This window comes from Arachis hypogaea, chromosome 20, assembly GCF_003086295.3.
Source record: "Arachis hypogaea cultivar Tifrunner chromosome 20, arahy.Tifrunner.gnm2.J5K5, whole genome shotgun sequence".
NCBI classification, from domain to species: Eukaryota; Viridiplantae; Streptophyta; class Magnoliopsida; order Fabales; family Fabaceae; genus Arachis; species Arachis hypogaea.
This window is the reverse complement of record NC_092055.1, coordinates 13,355,512-13,377,366: the sequence shown is the minus strand read 5'-3', so window position 1 is coordinate 13,377,366 and position 21,855 is coordinate 13,355,512. Positions and strand designations below refer to the sequence as shown.

General features: G+C 37.2%; 1 protein-coding gene across 2 annotated transcripts; it reads left to right on the top strand.

Moving 5' to 3' along the window:
• Positions 1-6,288: 6,288 nt before the first annotated feature.
• On the top strand, positions 6,289-10,196 carry LOC112784599 (uncharacterized). 2 transcript variants are annotated; one of them, XM_025827867.3, is made up of 9 exons: positions 6,290-6,446; positions 6,651-6,769; positions 7,298-7,349; positions 7,475-7,524; positions 8,476-8,658; positions 8,837-9,038; positions 9,387-9,500; positions 9,600-9,734; positions 9,828-10,196. In XM_025827867.3, the coding sequence occupies exons 1-7, from the start codon at positions 6,350-6,352 to the stop codon at positions 9,401-9,403; spliced, it is 720 nt and encodes a 239-aa protein (XP_025683652.1). In that variant the 5' UTR covers positions 6,290-6,349; the 3' UTR covers positions 9,404-9,500; positions 9,600-9,734; positions 9,828-10,196. The 2 variants fall into 2 exon arrangements, with proteins under 2 accessions (XP_072085832.1, XP_025683652.1); XM_072229731.1 differs by lacking the exons at positions 9,387-9,500; positions 9,600-9,734; positions 9,828-10,196 and having other exon boundaries at positions 6,289-6,446; positions 8,837-9,218.
• The last annotated feature ends 11,659 nt before the right edge of the window (positions 10,197-21,855 follow it).

Below are 21,855 nucleotides of genomic sequence, written 5' to 3'. Positions count from 1 at the left end.
ATCCATTTTTTTATTCGGATATCCGTTATGTTATTTGGATATCTGTTTTATTGGCTTCGGGGTGATCGATTCCCGGGTAGCCGTTCACTTATTTGGATATCCGTGGGTAATCGATTCCCGTGTAGTCGTTTACTTATTTGGATATCCATTTTTTTATTCGGATATCCGTTCTGTTATTTGGATATCTGTTTTATTGGCTTCGGGGTGATCGATTCCCGGGTAGCCATTCACTTATTTGGATATCCGTGGGTAATCGATTTCCGTGTAGCCGTTTGGATATCCGTTTTGTTATTCAGATATCCGTTTGTTGGCTTCTGGGTGATCGATTCCCGGGTAGCCTTTTCACTTATTTGGATATCCGTTTTATTATTTGGATATCCGTTTTGTTGGCCTCGGGATAATCGATTCCCGTGTAACCGTTTGCTTATTTGGATATCCGTTTTGTTATTCGGATATCCGTTCTGTTATTTGGATATCTGTTTTATTGGCTTCGGGGTGATCGATTCCCGGGTAGCCGTTCACTTATTTGGATATCTGTGGGTAATCAATTCCCGTGTATTTGTTTACTTATTTGGATATCCGTTTTTTTATTCGGATATCCGTTCTGTTATTTGGATATCTGTTTTATTGGCTTTGGGGTGATCGATTCCCGGGTATCCGTTCACTTATTTGGATATCCATGGGTAATCGATTTTCGTGTAGCCGTTTGGATATCCGTTTTGTTATTCGGATATCCGTTTCTTGGCTTCTGGGTGATCGATTCCCGGGTAGCCTTTTCACTTATTTGGATATCCGTTTTGTTGGCCTCGGGGTAATCGATTCCCGTGTAGCCGTTTGCTTATTTGGATATCCGTTTTGTTATTCGGATATCCGTTCTGTTATTTGGATATCTGTTTTATTGGCTTCGGGGTGATCGATTCCCGGGAGCCTTTTCACTTATTTGGATATCCGTTTTATTGTTTGGATATCCGTTTTGTTGGCCTCGGGTAATCGATTCCCGTGTAGCCGTTTACTTATTTGGATATCCGTTTTGTTATTCGGATATCCGTTCTATTATTTGGATATATGTTTTATTGGCTTTGGGGTGATCGATTCCCGGGTAGCCATTCACTTATTTGGATATCCGTGGGTAATCGATTCCTGTGTAGCCGTTTGGATATCCGTTTTGTTATTCGGATATCCGTTTGTTGGCTTCTGGGTGATCGATTCTCGGGTAGCCTTTTCACTTATTTGGATATCCGTTTTATTATTTGGATATCCGTTTTGTTGGCCTCGGGGTAATCAATTCTCGTGTAGCCGTTTGCTTATTTGGATATCTGTTTTGTTGGCCTCGGGGTGATCGATTTCCGTGTAGCCGTTTATTTATTTGGATATCCGTTTTGTTGGCCTCGGGGTAATCGATTCCCGTGTAGCTGCGTTTGGTTTGTGCCGTCGGACGGGGCAATGCTTTTGAGAAAATGAATTCCATTTATGGTTTGGGCCTCGTTAAAACCTCCCAATGTGGGTAGGAAAGAGTGCCCAGTAAGAAAATATACGATTAAACGACTTAAGCAATAAATGCAAGTAAAAAAGGCAAAATATAAAGGGTAAAGAGATAGTCTTAAACGACCTCAATCTTGTTGCTTTGGAAGGATGTTTCTACATATAGTAGCACCGTAATTTAGTGGAATTTCAGGATCTTGGAAGCTTGGTCCCGTCTAGTCTTTCGAGCATGTAGGCTCTTTTTTCGATTACCGTCCTAATTTGGTAGGGACCCTCCCAGTTGGGCGTGAGCGTCCCTTCTCCGGGAGTGGGTGGACCGATATCATTTTGTCGTAAGACGAGGTCTCCTGGTCCAAAGTCTCATCGTACCGTGCTGCCATTGTACCTTAGACTTATTCTTTGTTTTAGGGTTAGCTCCCGTAGGTGTGCTATGCTCCTGACCTTGTCTGCAAGGTCCCACTCTGCCTCTTTGTCATTTCCTCGCACGGTTCTGCGCGGACTTTGGTCTTGGCGTGCATTGAGGTCGGCGAGGAAGATGCCTGCCGCATCTTGGGATCTCTTGCGGAGGGTCGAGCTGGTGTTCTCACACTCTACCGCGACTTTCCGGTCTCTGTGTATTGTGCCGATAGTGCCGTCATCGGCTTGGAACTTCATGAGTAAGAATTTGGTGAAGATGACCGCCGAAAGGTTGTTAATGGTCTTTCTCCCGAGGATGATGTTTGTAGGTGGTGGAGTTCTTGAGGATGACAAATTCGGAGAGGATGGTCTTTCTTTGGTTCCCGGCTCCGATGGTGAGGGGAAGTGTGATGGTGCCGTCCGGTTGAAGGAAGTTATCCCCGAGCCCGGTTACCCCATTATGGTGGGTTTGTAGGTTTTCGTTTCGGAGCCCGAGTTTGTCGAAGGATCCCCTGAAGATGATGTTGGAATCTGCTCATGTGTCGAGTAGTATTCTTTTGACCAGCCCGGTTCCTATCTTTGCGGAGATAACGAAGGGGGCATCTTTCGCCGAGGTGCCGTATTGGCAGTCCTTGGAGGAGAATGTTATCGCATTATTGGTGATGATTGTCGGGGTTTGGTTTCTGACTGCCAGGACCTTGAGGTTCTTTTTTAGTGCCGATTTTGACTTTTCCGGCTTATCCTTGCTTGTTATGACTTTGACGACTATGGTCGGGTCTGTTTCCGGACTTTCCCAAGGGGCTTGTCTTTGTGTCCTTGGGTTGCGTCCTTCCCTCTCTGGTGATCTATCTCTTTCTGTGCGCTTCGACTCCCTGATGATCTTGCCGAACTCGGAGAGCTTGCCGTCTCATATGGCTTGCTCCAGAGCGTCTTTTAAGTCGATGCAGTGCTGTGTTCTGTGCCCGTATCCTCGGTGGTAGTCACAATATAAATTCTTGTTGCCGCCCGTTCTTTCTTTAAGTGGTCGGGCCTTCGGAATAACGCCTCGGTCAGCTATTTAGTGGTAGATCTTGGTGATGGGAGCTAACAAGAGGGTGTAATTTGAGCATTTGTCGGTTTGGAATGTTTCTTTTGGTTTTCTCTTGGTGGAGTGTTTTGGCGAGGTGCCGTACTACCGTTCTGCCGTTTATTGGCCGCCACAACTTGGCTCACCTCCTCATCGTTTATGTAATCCTTAGCGACGCTCTGAATCTCGTGCATAGTCCAGACTGGCTTCGCGGTGAGATACTTTCAGAAGTCCTCATTCATAAGTCCATTGGTCAGGCAGAGACTCGCGACTGAGTCCGTGAGTCCATCGACCGTCAGGTATTTTCTCGTAGATTCGTCTTGTCTTTGGGTAATTCCGAGCAAGCTAATGGGGTGTTTAGCTTTGGTGATTTTGATAGTGAACTGGGCCATGAACTTTCTGGTGATATCGTGGAAGCTGGCTATGGACCCGTTTGGGAGGGCGTTGAACCATTTGATCGCAGGGCCAGCTAAGGTTATCGAGAAGGCCTTACACCGGATCATGTCAGTGGCTCCTTCCAGGTTCATCCTGGCCTCGAAGGCCGTTAGGTGTTCCCGGGGATCGTTGGTCCCGTCCTATTTCATGTCAGTGAGCTTGTTGAAGTCCTTCAGGAGTTTGGCTCTCAAGGATTTTTCTGTGAACGGGTGACTTCCATTATCACGTGCATGTTTCCTGCTCGTTTGGCCTCTCGATGGTGCCGTCGGTCGTCTTCTCCGCGTCGGTGTTTCGAGTCTAGGGAAACGCTGCGATCGTGCTGTTTGCAGTGTTGTTGCTCAGGGGGCCTGGTGTTCCTGGTATCGCGATGAGATTAGGTCCTGGAGGTCGCTTGGCTTGTATGCTCCGGGTGGTACCGTTCTTTGGGTGTGACTTGGCCTTTGAGGTTTTGCACCCTAAGGCACAACTCTTGGATTATCTGGACCGCCTTCTCTCCCAGGCCATCGGGTGGCCGGGCTTCAGTGGGAGGACGGTTGTCCTCTCTTGGTTGTTGCTGGGTTGGGGTTGGTTAGCGATGTGCCGCGTTTATTATCCTTCCGTGGGTGGGAGGAGTGTTATCTTGGAGTTCGGGAGTTGGGCTTTGTGGGTTTGAGTTGGGGTGTCGGGTGGAGGATTGCTCCTCGAGGTTCTCCGTCATGCCGCCACGATTTGGCTGTCTCCCGTATCTGTGCAAGAACTTTGAGAACTTTTTTGATCTATTGGCTCCTGAGAGGTCTGAGCTTGGCCACGGTGGTAGCATTTAAGGAGGTCGTTCATGATGAGCTTCCTTATGAATTTTCAGTAAGGTCCGAAGGGGGATCATGGCAATAGAGTTGTCACAGGTGAAGCGGCAGATGACAGAGGTTTGGAACCTAGTGTTGAAAGAGGTGACCTCGTGGGTTTGGAGGAAGAGCTTGAAGAGTTCAAAAGAAGAAGCAACCTCGGTGGGCATGGAGCCGAAGTAGAGGGAGAAGATGGGGCCATGGCGCTTGGAGAGACGGATGAGGGAGTGGTGAATGAGAGGGTCCAAGAGTTGGAGGTGTCCCACTAAAGGGAGGCGAGACTTTGGGCTCAGAGGATTTGGAATTTCACCGTTGGAGTAGGGCGATGGTGCATAAAGAGTGTTATCACTAAGAAGGTAATTGCAAGTAACGTTGTTCCTTTGGGATTTCGCCGTTGGAATAGGGCGGAGGTGTGTTATCGCTGCAAAGGTGATGTAAGTTAAGGAAACATTATTCCTTTGGGATTTTGCCGTTAGAGTAGGGCGAAAGGGTGCATAAACATGCAAAGGTGATGCAAGTTAAGGAAACATTATTCCTTTGGAATTTCACCGTTGGAGTAGGGCGAAGGTGTGTTATCCCTGCAAAGGTGATGCAAGTTAAGGAAACATTATTCCTTTGGGATTTCGCCGTTGGAGTAGGGCGAAAGGGTGCATAAACATGCAAAGGTGATGCGAGCTAAGAAAACATTATTCCTTTGGGATTTCGCCGTTGGAGTAGGGCAAAGGTGTGATGCAAGTTAAGGAAACATTATTCCTTTGGGATTTCGCCGTTGGAGTAGGGCGAAAGGATGCATAAACATGCAAAGGTGATGCAAGTTAAGAAAACATTATTCCTTTTTGCTCTCAGTTACACGCAAGAAATCTGAGTTTGATGATTGCTCTTCTGGGTTATCCGCCATGCCGCCACAACGTTGCAAAGTTCCCACAGACGGCACCAATGTACAAGAAGTCTCTGGTACGGGTTGAGAGATGGATCGAGAACTTGCGGGTTGAGGCAGATGCCGGATCACTTGACTGGAGTGATGGGGGTGGTACCTGCAAAGACACTCCGACGCTCAAGTCAGAATGGATCTGAGAGGTATAAGGTGTGTGGAATGAATGAATACCTGGAGGGACCTGGGTCCTCTATTTATAGGTGATGGTAGTTATCTTATCTTATCTTGTTTGGCTAAGATAAGGGAGACGTTTGAATTCAAAAGTTGGTTAGGAGCTCTAGAGGGCCGGTTCCGGGCCTTCTAGAAGGGCGAAGCGGGTCAGACCCGGGTAACCGGGTTCGGGGACCATTCCGAGCGTAGGATCCGTGGGTCGGATCCGTAACAGTTATATAGTAAAATTATGGAAATGACACACCGGCTTTGTGCTTCATGGTTGAAGCTAATAAGAAACTAACGTGAGTAGGTTTGGTTCTAACGGCTGAAAGCTGATGGGCTATTTATCTACCAACCTAAGAGATATTATAAATAGGCTTGGATTACTAAATAATAATGAAACTATGGTAAATTTTGTATTTTATTGATGAGTAGACAGTATTTAACATTGTTTGGAAAAATGGTGTGGACCGATTTAAAGAACCCGGATCCGGTAGTGATATTTTTTTTTGTTTTGTTAAAATGTTAAGCAGTGTCGTTTTAAGGTAAAACAACCTCCCAAAACCAGAAATCAGCCTGCCGTCCCCACTACAAGAAAAAGCGTATTTATCGACGCAAAAAATTGACGGCTATCTCTCCCGTCGATATTTTTCGACGGCTTGCTGTCGATATTTTTTAAAAAAATAAAATAATAAAATCGACGGCCTTTTCATCGATTTTTTTATGATGCATTAAATCTCTTTTAACTATCATCATATTGTTGACGAACCGGAGAACTAAAATGCTTTTATTTTAAAATCGACGGACATGGCGTCTATTTTTATATTTAAAATATCGACAACCTTTCCGTCGATAAATTTAAACAGTCCAGATTGCTTTCTTAAATCAAATAAATGGTGTGGATTTAATGTATAAAATAGACATCAAAGACGTCACTTTTTTTCAAATTAAAATCGACAAATGTGCCGTCGATTTAATTGCTAAAAACACCAATTTCGTGCCCACTTCCCGCTCCAAGTTCAGAAACACAATTTCATCCTTTTCTTTTTCGCATTCGAGCTTATGAGAAACAATATTGTTAACCCTCATTCTCTGCTACCGGCGACACAATTGCGCCATCGTCACTCCGTTTGCTCGCGCTGCCACTGTCGCTCCTCAGGTATTCCCTTCAATTTCATTTGGAAATTCCTAAATTCCCCTTGATCCTCTCCACGCCGATGACCCCTCTGCTCTTCCGTTATCCCCGAAACCCTAAATTCCCCTTTTCCCCCTCGCTTTTCTCTTGTTTGGTGCATTTCTGAAATTAAGATACATGTTGTTAAGCTTTATGTGCACAAATTACAGATCCACTTCGAAACTACAGGGCCAGAGATATGGGAGGATACCATTGGCAATATTGATGTATTGGTTGCCGGTATTGGAACTGGTGGCACTGTTACCGGCACTGGACGTTACCTGAAAATGATGAACACCAACATAAAGGTTCAATTACTGCTTTGAATGTAATTATTTGTTATTTCAAATTAGTGAAATACACTTATTGGTGTTGTGTCATTGACTTCCACTTTAAACTAACACGGGGTCCTGACTCCTGAATTCCAATTTCATAACTTGAAAGGAATTAGGTGCAGTTATTATTGAATTGGAATAATAAAATACATAAATGATGATAACTTGTGCATTATCATTTTCATATTCTAAATCCCTAAGGAATAGGCTCTATGATTATGGTGTTCTTATGTTGGAGGAGAGAAAGAGAAGATTATGAAAGGAAAAATGGGACTAGAAAGAAGACAGAGAATATTTGTGCAACTATTTGCATGTGTGGTTAAACCATTAATTTTGATTATGTTTCCAAATTCAGACTTGAATTGTATCCATTGGTTAGATGTATAGACAATTATGCCATATGGTTAATCTGCTGGTTGCATTTAATAGTGCCAGTGATTCTTTGTTTGTTCTATCATCTTTCTCCTATCATTACAGTATGCTTTATTATGTCTTTCTTAGGTGGTTGGTGTGGAACCTGCTGACAGAAGTATAATCTCAGGAGACAATCCAGGTATGAATCTTTTGCAAAGTTCATAAATGCACTCGTTCTTTTTTTAACTGTTTTGCTTCTTGATATTAATTTCAAGCTATTGATTCTCTTCTCAGCTGTTGACTGTATTCCAATGTTTGATGCAGGTTTCATGCCAAACATTTTGAATATCAAACTGCTCGACGAAGTTATCAAGGTAAAGGATAAAATCATTCCTCCTCAGTTTTATACTCGCATTTCTATTTTTGTTCACTGTAACTTCATTGCTAGTTCGTTTCTACTTTGGCATTTCTATACTGAAGAACAAACCTTGTGATTTTCTTCATTTTGGGTGATATAGAGATTCAATTATGAAACAACTACTGAATTTTATTATGCTTTATTTTTCTTTCCTGGAGTGTCATCTACTTAAAACTATTTTTTACTCTTCACTAAAGGATTCCAAACCATACTAGAAACTCTTCACTCATTTGTCCAGATGTATTCATTAAATATCATCTATATCTGCGTCATCAACTTTATAAAACCATGTATGCATCATAATAAAATTAGTTAATAACAAGCCATAAAGTAAGATTAAACCAACCTCATTGGCACATCTTTTTAATTTATAGGGTTGCAATATATATCTGCATAACGTAAGACTAGAAAATGAAATAATAAGAATAATTACAATAGTATTAAAACAAAGATTTTATCGTAAATTAAAATAGTAGTCAAGTATATTATGTATTAAGACTACTGTCTATACTCTACAGATAAATAGATGTTCAAAAAACATTTTTCTATTCAATATTAGAAAATCAATTGTTTTCAGTCAATATCAGTTAATTTTTTTTTACTCTTCACAAGCTGTAAATGCAAGCTTTATAGATTGAAAAGAAAGAATGAGTTTTTCATAAGCTACTAAATACATATAAAAAAACTATTTTTCAAAATAAAAAATTGAGTTATTAAAAGGAAAAAAATTATCATTTAAAACCATAGAATTCACTATAAAATTATTTATTATCTCAGCATAAGTGATCTCAGAAGTTATTTTAATCTACCAATAAAAAACCACTTAAACTAAGATGCTAACATACATATTCTAATGTAAACAAATCCAAAGACTTGAAATTGTTCATTTATTTAAGATTACATACAGGTAATGGTGGGTTTACAATTTGAACCGTTCATTGAAGATTTGACCTCTCTTGTTAAATCCGGGGAAGTACCAATAAGCAGAATTGATGATGCTGTTGAGCGAATTTTGAGAATGAAGTTTGCCGCTGGTCGTTTTGAATTTCCTTTTAGTGACAGATCTTTGCTAGATATGGTTGGATGCAAGGTAAGAAAATAATCTCTTTGACCCTTTCTAAGTTGAGTTTTATTTCATGATTCAAATATCAACATCATTGCAGGTAATTGTGTAAACTATTGCTGCTTAACTATGTCTATATTTAAATAAAGTCAAGTGAGCAATAGTTAGAAAATTAGTTCTAACTCTGTTTACCCTCATTGTTTAGCAACATAGAGATCTAGCACGTGAAGCAGTTCGAAAGTCCTTGGTTCTGTTGAAAAATAGAAAAGATATTAGCAAACCCTTTCTTCCATTGGATAGGAAAGCAAAGAGAATCCTTGTTGCTGGGACTCATGCCGATGATCTTGGATTTCAGTGTGGAGGTTGGACCAAAACTTGGTATGGATGTAGTGGGAGGATTACCATTGGTAAGCCATTGATTTCTCTGCTTTTCTGACATACTTTGTTTCCTCTGAAAATCTGAGAACCTTTGTTGCCTTCTCAACAATACTGAAGTACTACTTTGCTCATTGCTTCATTAACTAACAAATCTAGAAATTCATTTACTCCATCTATTCCCAAGTTTCGACATTAGTTTTCTAGTAGGGATTGTCCTATACTCATACTTATGATAGCAGTTAAGATTGATTTATACTCTATCGGTTGCTCATGAAATGCCCTAGAGTGACAGGTAGGTATGTATGGTTGGTTATAGGCTTATAGCCCCGCTTTACATGCCCTATATGGTGCAGATTTATGACAAACTTCTCTTGCAGATTTTCCGATTTTGTAGATCTAAATGCCACAAGAACTTCAAAATGAAGAGGAATCCTCGAAAAGTAAAATGGACCAAGGCGTATAGGCGGGTGCATGGAAAGGATATGACTCAGGTAAATGAAACTTTATATTTCCTTTCTTTTGGCCTACGCGTCTGTGTCGTTCATAATTGTGGTTTGAAAGAGCCTCATGACTGTCATATATTTCTTTAGGATTCAACCTTTGAGTTTGAGAGAAAGCAAAACAGGCCAGAGAGATATGACAGGAATCTTGCGGAGAACGTCCTCAAGGCCATTTCAAAGATTGAAAAGATCAGTCACCAGGGAGGAGAGGCACCATAAGAATAGGTAATTCATCAGTTCCACTTTTACATGTATGAGGAAGCCTTACAATGCCCTCCCATTTTGTTATTTGCTGATATTTTGTCAAATTTTTAATAGAATGAAGGGCAAGAAAGAAAAGATACAAAAGGAGGCAGCAAAGGAGTTGGAGCAGGGCATCAGTTTGGTCAAAGCTCCTTTGGCCCTTCAGAAGGACCCATCTACCACAAAAGATCAAAGTCTTTGTTTCCCAACGGCACTCAGAGGATAACAATGCGATGGAGGAGTGATGTCAATGCTGCACTCTGTGTGTGTGTGTTTTATTTGTTTGATGTTTGTGACTTGGATTCGAAGTGTCGAATAGCTCGATCAACCAACCGATAGAGTTAGTTCACAAGAACCCTTGTTTCCTCTTGGTTTCGATCAATCAACCTGTTATCTAATATTCTGTAAATTTTATTTCTATATTTAAAAGTTTGTTTGTATTAATTGATTACTATTTTTTAAATAGAAAAAAATAATTAAAAAAATATAGCTATTAAAATCGACGATAGTGTTGTCGCTTTTTGTCGGTATCTAAATAATTAAATCGACGGCAATTGTGTCGATTTTATTGAATCAAATATCGACAAAAATGGCGTCGATTTTATATAATAATATCGACGGCAAGGTTGTCGATTTTAGTGAGTAAGTAAAATTTTCAAACTCATATTATAGATGGAAATAATGTCGATTTTATTAAATTATTATCTACGCCCAGGCAAGCCGTCGATTTTATTCGAATTTTGAAAAATCGACAGGCTTAATAGCGACCACCACCACCGTCCATTTTGCCGTCGATTTTTAATATTATCGACGGCTTAGCCGTTGATTTAGGCGTTGATTTTAACGATATTTCTTGTAGTGCCCACCATGTGCCCTAATGTAATGCCGATCAATCACCCCCAAGCCAAACCCAGTCGCTCATATCTTTCCCGCGACTGTCTCTATGAAGCACAATTTCTGTCGCTGTCACCTCTTTAGCTGTGGCCGTCATAACAAACCTTTATGGTTTTAGTGTCGCGGTCTTGCAATTGGTCGTGTGTAGGGCGCACTGTGTGGCTACCATGTCGCACGCGGCATCACTCCTTTCCCGTGGCCGTCGTAGCCGCGGGAAAAAGAATCGGGTCCCAAAGCTGATCATTGTCGCCGCTCTATGTGTTGTCACCGTTCGCACTCACACGGACGCCTTCAATATGGTCCTCCTCGCCGTTTGAGAAGCTGGTAAATGATTTGGTGAGTTGCAGCAAATTTTTCTATTTTTGAAATTTGTTGCCGTAATTCATATTACATCACTATAGTTTGTTTTTTGTGGCTGAAAGTTGAATTTGCTAGTGAATGTTAAATTTGTTAATGAAATTTGTTTCTGATTAATGATCGTCACTAAACATTGTATTTGGTGCTATATTGCTGCAATTATCACTTAGGGTACTTGTGAATTTGCTGCAATTAATGAACTACAAATTTGTTACGAAATATCCATTAACACCGTCTATCAAAATAAGTTCGTACCCATAGTTATCTGTCTTCCCAAATATATATGCAGCAATACGGCACTCCTCCATTGTGAGGTCCATGTCAGCAGTCGGATCAAAAACCATCTCGAATGACTGCAAGGTTTAGGGATAGCAGTTAGGAGGTCACTTTTTGGCAAAAACCAAAACGATTTATAGGTGAGTCCATGTGAAGTTGGTTTACCGTGGGAATTAGGAAGACAGGGGAGTCAGATCTAGAGATTAGGCCAGGGCGCCGGATTCCTTTTCCACTTGCTCTCCTTACCGGACTGGTGCCATCAGTCCTGGGAAGAGCTGACATGTTAGGTGGCGTGGGAACGACCACGCTGGGGTTGGAGCACACTTTGACTCCCTCTGATGGCTCTATCTTTGCATGTTTCGTAGCTCGAGCCAGCATCGGCGATAACGAAAATAGTTCAGATACCAAGCTTGTGCAATCAAGCTGGTCAGAGTTGGGTAGCTCATTAAAAGCCTGTATTATTTGCATGCCCAGTATTACAAAAAGTCTATACAATCTTACAATATCTGTGTCTATCCTTGGTTTACAGGTATACACGAAGGTGTAATGCTAAATAATTTACTACGTACCTTTTCAGTGGAGTTCCGAACTGGGACATGGCTCCCAATGCTACCGCCAAGGGACAGTTTTGGAGTTCCGGATATGTGACGGCACAACTTGGGCATACGTGACAACACAACTTGGTCGCTTCCATCAGTTGTAGCCTTCCTTTCAACCATCCTGTGGACCTGACTAACATCAGCAACCATGCCAGCTATTGGCTTCTGCATCTCTTCCAGACGCTCGTCAAGGACCACTGACCTAGTCTCGATCCTCTACAAAAGTAACTTGAATGTCAGACGAACCAGATTACATAAATGACGTATCAAAGGTAACATGGGATGCGACTCAAATACTTTCTTGGTTGTTAAGTGGAAAGTTAGTTTACAACCCAACCCTAATGAAACATTTCTGAAAAAATAAAGGAACTTTTAGAGTTACTAACCTCCACCGTTGCCAAAATCATGCGGAGCTTCTCATTGTGAGCATCATCAGAGTTGACATCTTCCTTTTGAACAGCCTTATCAGCTCTATGGGCCGACTATGTCGCAACATAGTGCAAGAAACCACGGCTAGTCAGAGGTCAATCAAGGCCACTACTAAAAAAATGAAAGAGACCATAGAAGAGAGAAACTCACCACGTCTGTTGGAAGCTCCAGATTGATGTTCCTGGTACGTGCATCCCCAGCGGTGTGCTTGTAGGAGGGAGTCAGAGGGGACGACACAAGCCTGCACACCAGATACGTGTCATTAGTCCAATATGGACTCCATGAAGATCCAATATCACCGAAAAGATAATAACTTTAAAAATTGTTACTTTAATATAACATATTCAACTTTATGCAAACCGAACAAATTAAAACACATACCCATCCTCTTCTGCTGGAAGGTGAGACTCCGTCGGAGCATCCATGGTTATCCCCCTAAGTAAGTGCAGTAGTAAAAAGCGTTTGTCAAGAAATGTGATACCGAGATAGTGAGATGGTGATGGATGTGAAGAGAGGAGACACAACCTAAACCAACTTATATAATGAAGGATCAATACCTCCAACAAAAGGGACTGATATTAGAAAAGACACTCACACGTAGCATTGGCCTACTAGCTCTGATCACCACAAAGGACAAATTATTGGAATTGCCCTTCCTTCCTGAAAGACCCTGCAATTTGAATTTTCATTTTTCTTGGTTATTTAAGCACGTGTTCTAATAAAGAATTTAAATAACCGATTACTCACACTGTGCAAGGAACTGATCATCACCAACGTCAACACTTTCAAAGTTCAACTTTGTGGAGGAAATCCATCTCTCTCGATGGCGCCAACTTTTTCTCCTACAAATTTTAACACCCTCGTCATACGTCTATCGGCTGATAAGGCGTGACGTGCCTATTGGTATATCATGATCATTGCACCCCTATCTGTAACGGACACGTCAGATCAAACGCTTAACATAATCTTCTTGAAAAGATTTGCATCTAGGATTACCTGCTAATCGTTGTTTTCTTTCGGCGTTATGGCAGGGAGACATCATCCATATCCCAGATTACGTGGATGAACCATGTCCACACATAACTCCGTTTATTCTAAAGAGTCATCATTGGTTCGTCCCAAATCTTCGGCTTCAAGTACTTGGTACACAAGCGGGTTAGAAATCTACTTAGATAGAAGTCGGCGATGGCTAGTGTGATGACTTTGGATAGTGACATGAAACAACCATACCCCTACCGTAGTTATCACATACTTGGAACTTGATGCCTAAACGTGTACTTTGATAAAAGGGCAGGGAGTATGCAACAACAAATAAGGGTGTCTTTCTTTGGATTTTTTATGTTTATTTATGTACATTATTGTATTTTTTTTAATATAATTTTTAGCCTTCATTGCTCATGTAATTTTTTTATTTTTATTAAATATATTTTTTTAATAGAACTTTTTTATTTGACTTTATATATTTTGTATTATGTTTTAAAATTAGTATATGTTTTATTTATTATTCTTAATTTTTATAACATTAATTTTATTACAAAGTTATACTTAAATATAAAAAAAAAAAAGTACTAAAGAAGAGTACTAAGAGATAATCGGATTAATTTTTATTTTTACTAAGACAGATAAAGATGGTTTAATTTCAATGATTCAAGATACTAAAATTAGCTTGTCACCGTTATATTCGATCGAAATAAAACATTATTTGATTAAAATTAAGATATAAAAATGAAACTTATACGTTTTTAAATTTTTATCCGATTTTAAGAAGTTTAAATTATACTTTTTTTTTCATCTCTAAATGTTATTAGAAAAACATTAGTAACTTTACTCGGATTCATTTTCTTTATAAATCTTTAGTTCATATTCACGATTTGTTTTTAATAATGAAAAAAATATATTTATTTTTTTAATGATTTAACCACAATATTTATATTATTCTACTCGTACGAATTATTTAAATATATGATTCGAAATAAATAACGCTTAAAATTTTTTAAAAGAACAAATTTTACGATTCTAAATTTTAAATTTATTCAACACATGTACAACATCGCTTCTTATGTTAATATAATATTCCTCAACACTATTATATTGGTGTATTCTTATTTTTTCATGTCATAATTTTATTCAACTTATTTAAAATTCTAAAATTTTTTAAATTCAAAATTTCTTATTTTAGGTTTAGATAAATATAATCTAAATTAACAATTAAATTCAATCGAACAAAAATTAATGTACTTATGTCATGGTACTCGTATAGTTGATTATGAGTACTACATCATTAATAGTTAAATATATTAATCTTAAAAACAAACAATTTTTTTTAAATGGGATATAGACATAGTTATATAAAAACTAATTTAAAAGACACAAAGACTTAAAGCTATCATATTAAATTGCTTAAGTAAAAAATTTAAACGACTTTAACAACTGAGGTATAAATCTATTAGATAATAACAAATAATACATATAAAACTACTAAATTAAATAATTTTATTTTTCTTTGGCCACATATGTATACATAAATTTAAGTTCCTTAAGATTTGGGAAAGTGTCGAAACCACTATTCACCCCCTCTAGGTCTGTGCCTGTCACCTTGGGTATTATTTTTTTATATTAATTAGTAACTTTATTAACGTCCACATAACTCATTTGCTTAATTATTAGTGGCAAATTTAATGGTAACACTACATTGCACCTGTTTAAAACTTTTTCGAATAAAAATAGTGTTCGAAATGTTAGAGATCAAATTAAGATTTGTCCCAAATTTAGAGGACCAAAATAGTACTTTGTGAATAAGGGAGACTACGGTACGGTTCTTTACAGAGGTGTTCAAATTCAGATCAATTCAAATTAAATTGCTCATCCAATGAAAACCGATTAAAACGCACTAATTTGGATTTGATTGGATTATATTTTTTGCAAACCATTGAATTGGATCGAATTTTGGATCGAACTCCATAATGGATCTAATTCAGCCCAAACCGTACAATGTGTTATAATATTACTATTTTATTTTTATATTTACAATTATACTTATAACATGTTCAACTTGTTATATATTTTTATATTATTCATGTATTCTTATTTAATAAATTTTTTATGTTTGCCATGTGAATTATTTATTTTATTATAACTGACTTATAATTTTATTTCTATTGTTATGTTATCGTTGATTATTTAAGATATTTTTGAGACTTGTTATGTCATTGTTGGTTATTTAAAATTTAATGTTGAAACTTGTTATATATTTTTTATTTTTTACCTTACAAAACCTCAAATCCAATCTCATCCCAACCGCTTGAAATTGGATCAAATCGGATACGATTTAAAAAAAAAACTCATCCAATCCAATTCACACAATAAATAAAATTAGTGTTTGAATTGGATAAATTTTTTACTCAAAACCGATCCAAAACCTATCCAAATTGCACCGCAATCACCTACTTTATGTTAGTACATGTATAAGGGTTAGTGCCAAATTATGAACCAAACAATAAATAAAAAATGATGCAAAATTTAACAATTATGCCTCTACAGTTTTTAAACCAATAGTATAATGTTGGCAAAAAACTATACAAAAATAATGCACCTAAAAATGATCAATTGCCCTCAAATTAATACAAGCAACAACTATGGGCCAAAAAGGTCCATTATCCTTACAAAAAGGAAACCAGCCAAACCAAAACAAAAGTAAGCCACCTAAGGAAGTAGCCACCAAGCCACTAATACGGAAAGCCTGCGCTAAGGGGCAGCAGCTGTAATCTTCAATTCTTCATACAATCATATCTCGATTAACGCAAAATTAGGTACACACTTTACGATCCTCTCCATCATAAGCAAAAGTTCCATAAAAAAATCTCATCCATTCATATTTTAAAATTAGAGTGAATACCCCACCCAACTCTTGACAATTACTTCGAAAGGACAACGAGGCCCCCAAGAAAAAACATACTCAATTCGACCCCCGATTTTTTTGGGACTAATTAGCTCCTGTGCCAAAAAAAAATAACATTGATTTTTTTGGGCACAGGGGTCTCGTCCTTTCGAGGTAATTGTCAGAGGTCGGATTGAGTTTTTTTTTTTTTTTGTCAAGGGCCTCATCTTTCAAGATAATTGTCCGGGACTCTTAAAATTATTATTTTAACAGTGCAGATTCATTATACACCAGTATATCAGTAAAATACACTGGCACATGTGAAATTCTTCCTAACTTTTTTGGTACTTACGTGTTTTTTTCACTTATAAAATAATGGGGACCATTCATGTTTGTAACTATAGAGTGGGTGAAAAAAAATTTATCACGAAGAGAAAAAATATTCATATTAAGGTAAATGATGTGTTTGAATTCAGTAACAAAGTACTTTGACTTAGTAATACTTATTTTAATTATTATGTTTATTAATATTATTATTTGTATTAATACTTCTTAGAAATATTTAGTAACACTTATTTTTATTACTGTTATGAAAATATTAATAAAAAATAATAAAAATAAATATTATTAAGTCAAAATATTTAGTAATTCAAGTCAAATACATAATTTATTTTATTATGAATTTTTATTTTCTTTTTATAATAATTTTTTTCTCAGATTCCACTATAGTTATAAACATGCATGGTTCCACCATTTTATAAAAAAAAAAAATTCAAGTACCATGAAGGCAAGAATGAATCCTCTCCAGTGTTTTAAAAATTAGACAATGTGAATTGTATAATATGAACTATTAAAAATTATTAAAATAAATTACCGATTGTGATTAAAAAATTAATTTTAAATTTTTTAAGATAAAATTTAACTCTTTTTTTTTCTCTCTTATTTTCTTTTTTTTTCTTTTCTTCGTTTCTGTTATTCATTATCTTCCATCACCATCTTTTTTATGACTCTACTTTTTCAATAAAACATATCTACAATATTTATCTCTTAAAAATCTCAATTACTTAAGACTCATTCAAAATTTAATAATCTGGAACTCTTGCAAGTTGCAACTGAATTTTATTCAATTGAAAAGTACACGCTAATGCCGTTGTTTTATGATCAATCAACTAGAACTAACCACACATATTAAACAACAGATTAATATAAATAATGGGAATTAAATTATATTTATTCCTCTGATATTTTTGATTTTTTTATGAAAATTAAATTACACATATATTTTTCATCTTACATCATAATTTATAATCAAATACAAATTAAATAAATTTATACAATTTTAAGAATAAACAAAAGAAAGAAGAAAAGAAAAAAACATCTAAAAGATAACACACATCGTCAATCACCAACACATAAAAAAAAACATAACAAAACTTGTTTCATGCAATACCCTCAACACCTTGCATATGTGAGTTCAACACAAGCATTAACAAAGTCCTCATCTTTAAAATTTATAGAAAAAATTTGCAACATATTACCAATCTGGTTGGTGAAACATTGAGAGATGAAGAGTCTTTGGTGAAACATTTGTTCATTTATTTGTGTTGGTGGTCTATTGAATAAGAAGATGGAGTCATGGAGAAGATGTCGTGAATATTCTATGGAGGTTTAGTTTTATTTAGAATTATAGGGCATGTATTTATGCTTAATGTTGTTGTTGCTATTTCTGTTTTGATAAGTTGTTTGTTGATGCAACTGTTGTTTACTAGGTAAATTTTCATGCCACTTTGGACTAGTGTAGGTGCGAACAATTTCGGATCCGATTCGCAAGATTTGCAATTTGTATTTGAATCCGATTTACATTTTGAGGATATGATTCAATCTACAAATAAATAGGATCGGATATTGGATAATGGATTTTAGAGATGTATCTGCATTTTTGATCCACAGATATGAAAAAATAATTAAAAATATTAAATGTAAATAAAAATATATATATATACTCCTTTACAACCTAACCCTAATTTCAGTTTCAACGCTTCCCTCTCCTAAATCCTCATGAATTTCCCCTTTGATTTTTGGCTCTTCCACTGGTCTCTAGCCCTCCCTCTCCAACTCTCTGACGCCTCCAACCACCACCGCCTGCGAGCCATCCCTCCTCGGCTATTCTAATCCTTACTTTCCTAGTTTCTTCTTCCATTTTTCGGCACCTCTAACTCTTCCTCTTCTTTAGGTGTTGGGAAGCTCCGATCCTATTCGCTGGAACTCTCCTTCTGGTCTGCTGCTTCAGCTTTGCTGTTGGTGCTTCTTCTTCTAGTCTTCACCTTCGGCTTCTTAGTTCCTGGCTTGCCTTTCTCTGTCCTCGTCACTCGCCTCTCTTCTTGCCATTCACTGCTCGCCTCCTCACCTTTATTCCTCGTGTCGTTTTGCTTCTATTTGTCATTTTGCATTACTTCTACATACTGTAGTTTTGCTTCTGATCCTTTGAGTTTTACTTTTACTCAAATATGAATAAACTTTGGGATGCTTTTAATAAATAATTTAAATATTTTATTTACTAATATATGTAATTTGGAGGAGAATTACAAAAATGCACAATATTACATATCTTGTTTATAGTGTAAACGAAATAATTAAAGTTGTATCTTATTTACACTATAAACGAGATAAGGCACATGAAAATTTGAGCGTATCACAGGTGCAAATATGATATGTGGGAGATGAATTGAAAAACTTAAACGAGATACTTGCTTAATTAACACATTTTCACTATAAACGAAATATAGTACGACAAATTTGGTTCTCCTATAAAAGGTGCTGCAAGTGTGAGATATCATCACAAACAATTCACTCATTCTCCATTCTATTAACAAGTTTAGGAAAAATGTCTAGTAGTGAATATATTTTTGTGAGTGTATATCTCAATTGTCTCATGAGAAACAGTAATGATGGGGTTGTATCGAGTGTGATAGTCATATCCTTTTGTGCAATCGCTGTTAAGTACTCTATCTGAGTTAAAGAGCCTAAGTACCATGCTAAGTGTGAAGAATTACAGTATTCGAAGGAGTGTCGAGTACAGAATTGTGGAGTCTAATCGAGCAAAGTACCATGAGCGTTATAGTCAATCTGCAGTAGGTTGTCCTTGGAGTCTCCGTGTTTCACTCCAATAGAATCTTGGATATTGGTAAGCCACTACTTGATGTGTGAAATAAGTTTATTCTTGTTTATTATTTTTATTTTGGTTGAACGTATGCCAATATCATTTTAATTCGATAGGGAAGTACGTAAATTTGGAGGACCACACACTTGTCTAAGCCTCGATCATGTCTCAAGACCATTGACAGTTAGACAACAACCTTATTTGTAGTGTAATCTTGCCTCTCATACAATCCAACCCATCTGTTACCATCCTTATCCTATAAGGTGCAGTCAGACAGAGCTATCACTTCAAACCATTGTATAGAAAGGTTTAGATGGCTAAGCAAAAGGCAATTGCAAAGATCTATGGCAATTGGGAGGAGTTATACAATAAGGTTCCTAAGTTATTACAAGCTTTGCAGAGTTATTGTCCTGGCATGATAACTAATTTTAGTGCGGTCCCGTACTATGACGGACACCTGGTGGTAACCGACTGACTCTTCATTGGTGCGTAACCTAAGGTAGTACGCAACATCCTGTAGAGATGATGGTGCACTCACCCCAAAAAAGATGAAAAGTATGGGTCTTCAGACGCCATCGCTCCTCGAATGCAGATATTAGGTATTGTCAAACATAAAGTTCTTAAGTTGCACTGTATTATCAAACTCAGCCTCCCTAAGATAAGAGAGAATGCCGTCTAGTGGTGCTAAAATACGGCTACCTTGCCTAGGAAATAGGAAGCAAGGCCTCTGTTTAAAATAATAAATAAATTAAAACGACATTTTCTAAAAATAAAATAAAAAAATATAATATTAATTCCTATAAATTAATCTTAAACAAGAAATGACATGTTTAAACAAGTAATGTTACAAACATGTTACAAAAATATTATATTTATTTAAAACAACTTGCTAAACAAAATATTTAAATTCCTAATCTATCATCACAGGTTTATGTCCTGAATAAAATAAATTATTTAATTACAAACATGTTCCACCGAATACAAACTAAAATAAGTTACTAATGGGTATCAACTAAACAAAATAAACTATCAACTAATCTAACCTAAGTCATTCATCCTATCACAACATCTACTATAGTCTTACATATTATTGCATAAACCGTCTAACTATAACAACTATATGATGTTTTTTACTAAACAAAACAAAATAACAATACTAACCTCAAAGTCTATCGCTTTAGCGATGTGCTACGTCTCGTTCAGTCGATTGATATTGTTCCTTCGTATATCTGTGTGAGTCATAATGTCCAACTAGCTCAAATATGTCAAGAAAAAGCTCTAAGATGGAGGAGAGAAGTGAGAAATGGAAGAAAATAAAAAATAGGAGGCGCTATAAACAACTTACATATATAAGTGCACCCTCAACGAGATAAGCAACGTTACACAACATATGTACACCCGTGATAGGACCAACGCGCATGTGTTTTATCTCGTTTACACTGTAAACGAGATATGTAATGTTGTGCATTTTCTTAATTTTTCTCCAAATCACATATATCAGTATATAAAATATCTAAATTATTTATTTAAAAAATCCATAAACTTTGTATTATGGTTCTTTAGTTGTGCCTCTCTTGCATAGTTGTCAGAACCTCGGTCGAACTAGAAAACTGGTGAACCGGCCACGAGATTCCACACAGAAAAGAATAGGTGGAAGCCGATTTTACCCACCGGTGAAATTTTTAGTTTTTTTAACCCCACCCCACATAAACAACGTGGTTTTCTAGTTCTTTAAAAAAATGAAAACCTTAACCAGTAACCCTCGAAGTCCCGTCCCCCTTCACTCTCATAAGGAGGTAGAGCTCTTAGCCTTTCATTCTCTCACTCAGTCTACCACCGCCACCGCACGGTTGCTGCCACGTCACCAGCTCCTTTGCATTGTCTCGCCAGCTCCTGTACATCTGTTGCCTTCATCTGTGGCTCGTCTTCCCCTCGCTAGTCTTTGCTTTGTCGTGATTGGTCTCCCTCTTTTCTGCCCGCGTTCCGCCTTCACATCATCAGGTATGCTTTTTATTTTTTTTAGTTATTAGATTATAATTTGATTAACTAATTAATTGATTCAATTGATTTTGGATTGTTGTTGATTATAATTTATTGATTTTATGGCAGATTATTCAAATTTTTGTTTTACAATATAATATATATAGGTTTCGTGGTCTATTTATGTTTTTTCTCTCTGCCTTTTATTATTATGAGAATATAACATCTATACATTAAAGACGTAAATACATCTTTCCTATTTCTTTAGAAATCGTGATAGGCGTGTGATAGATTATGATTTGGACGTAAACTGCGACAGGGGTGTAGTGATTTACGTTGGGTTGCGTGTGAGAAGAAACTGCTACACCCCTCTAGCGGTTTCTAATGGAATACTTAAAAGACATAAACCGCAGTACCCCTGTAGCGGTTTATGCTTGCCTATATATCCCCTAAAAAATAATATGTTATTGTTAATATAAAAACTCATAACAATTTTCAGATTCATCGAACCTAATTTCTTCTATTTATACT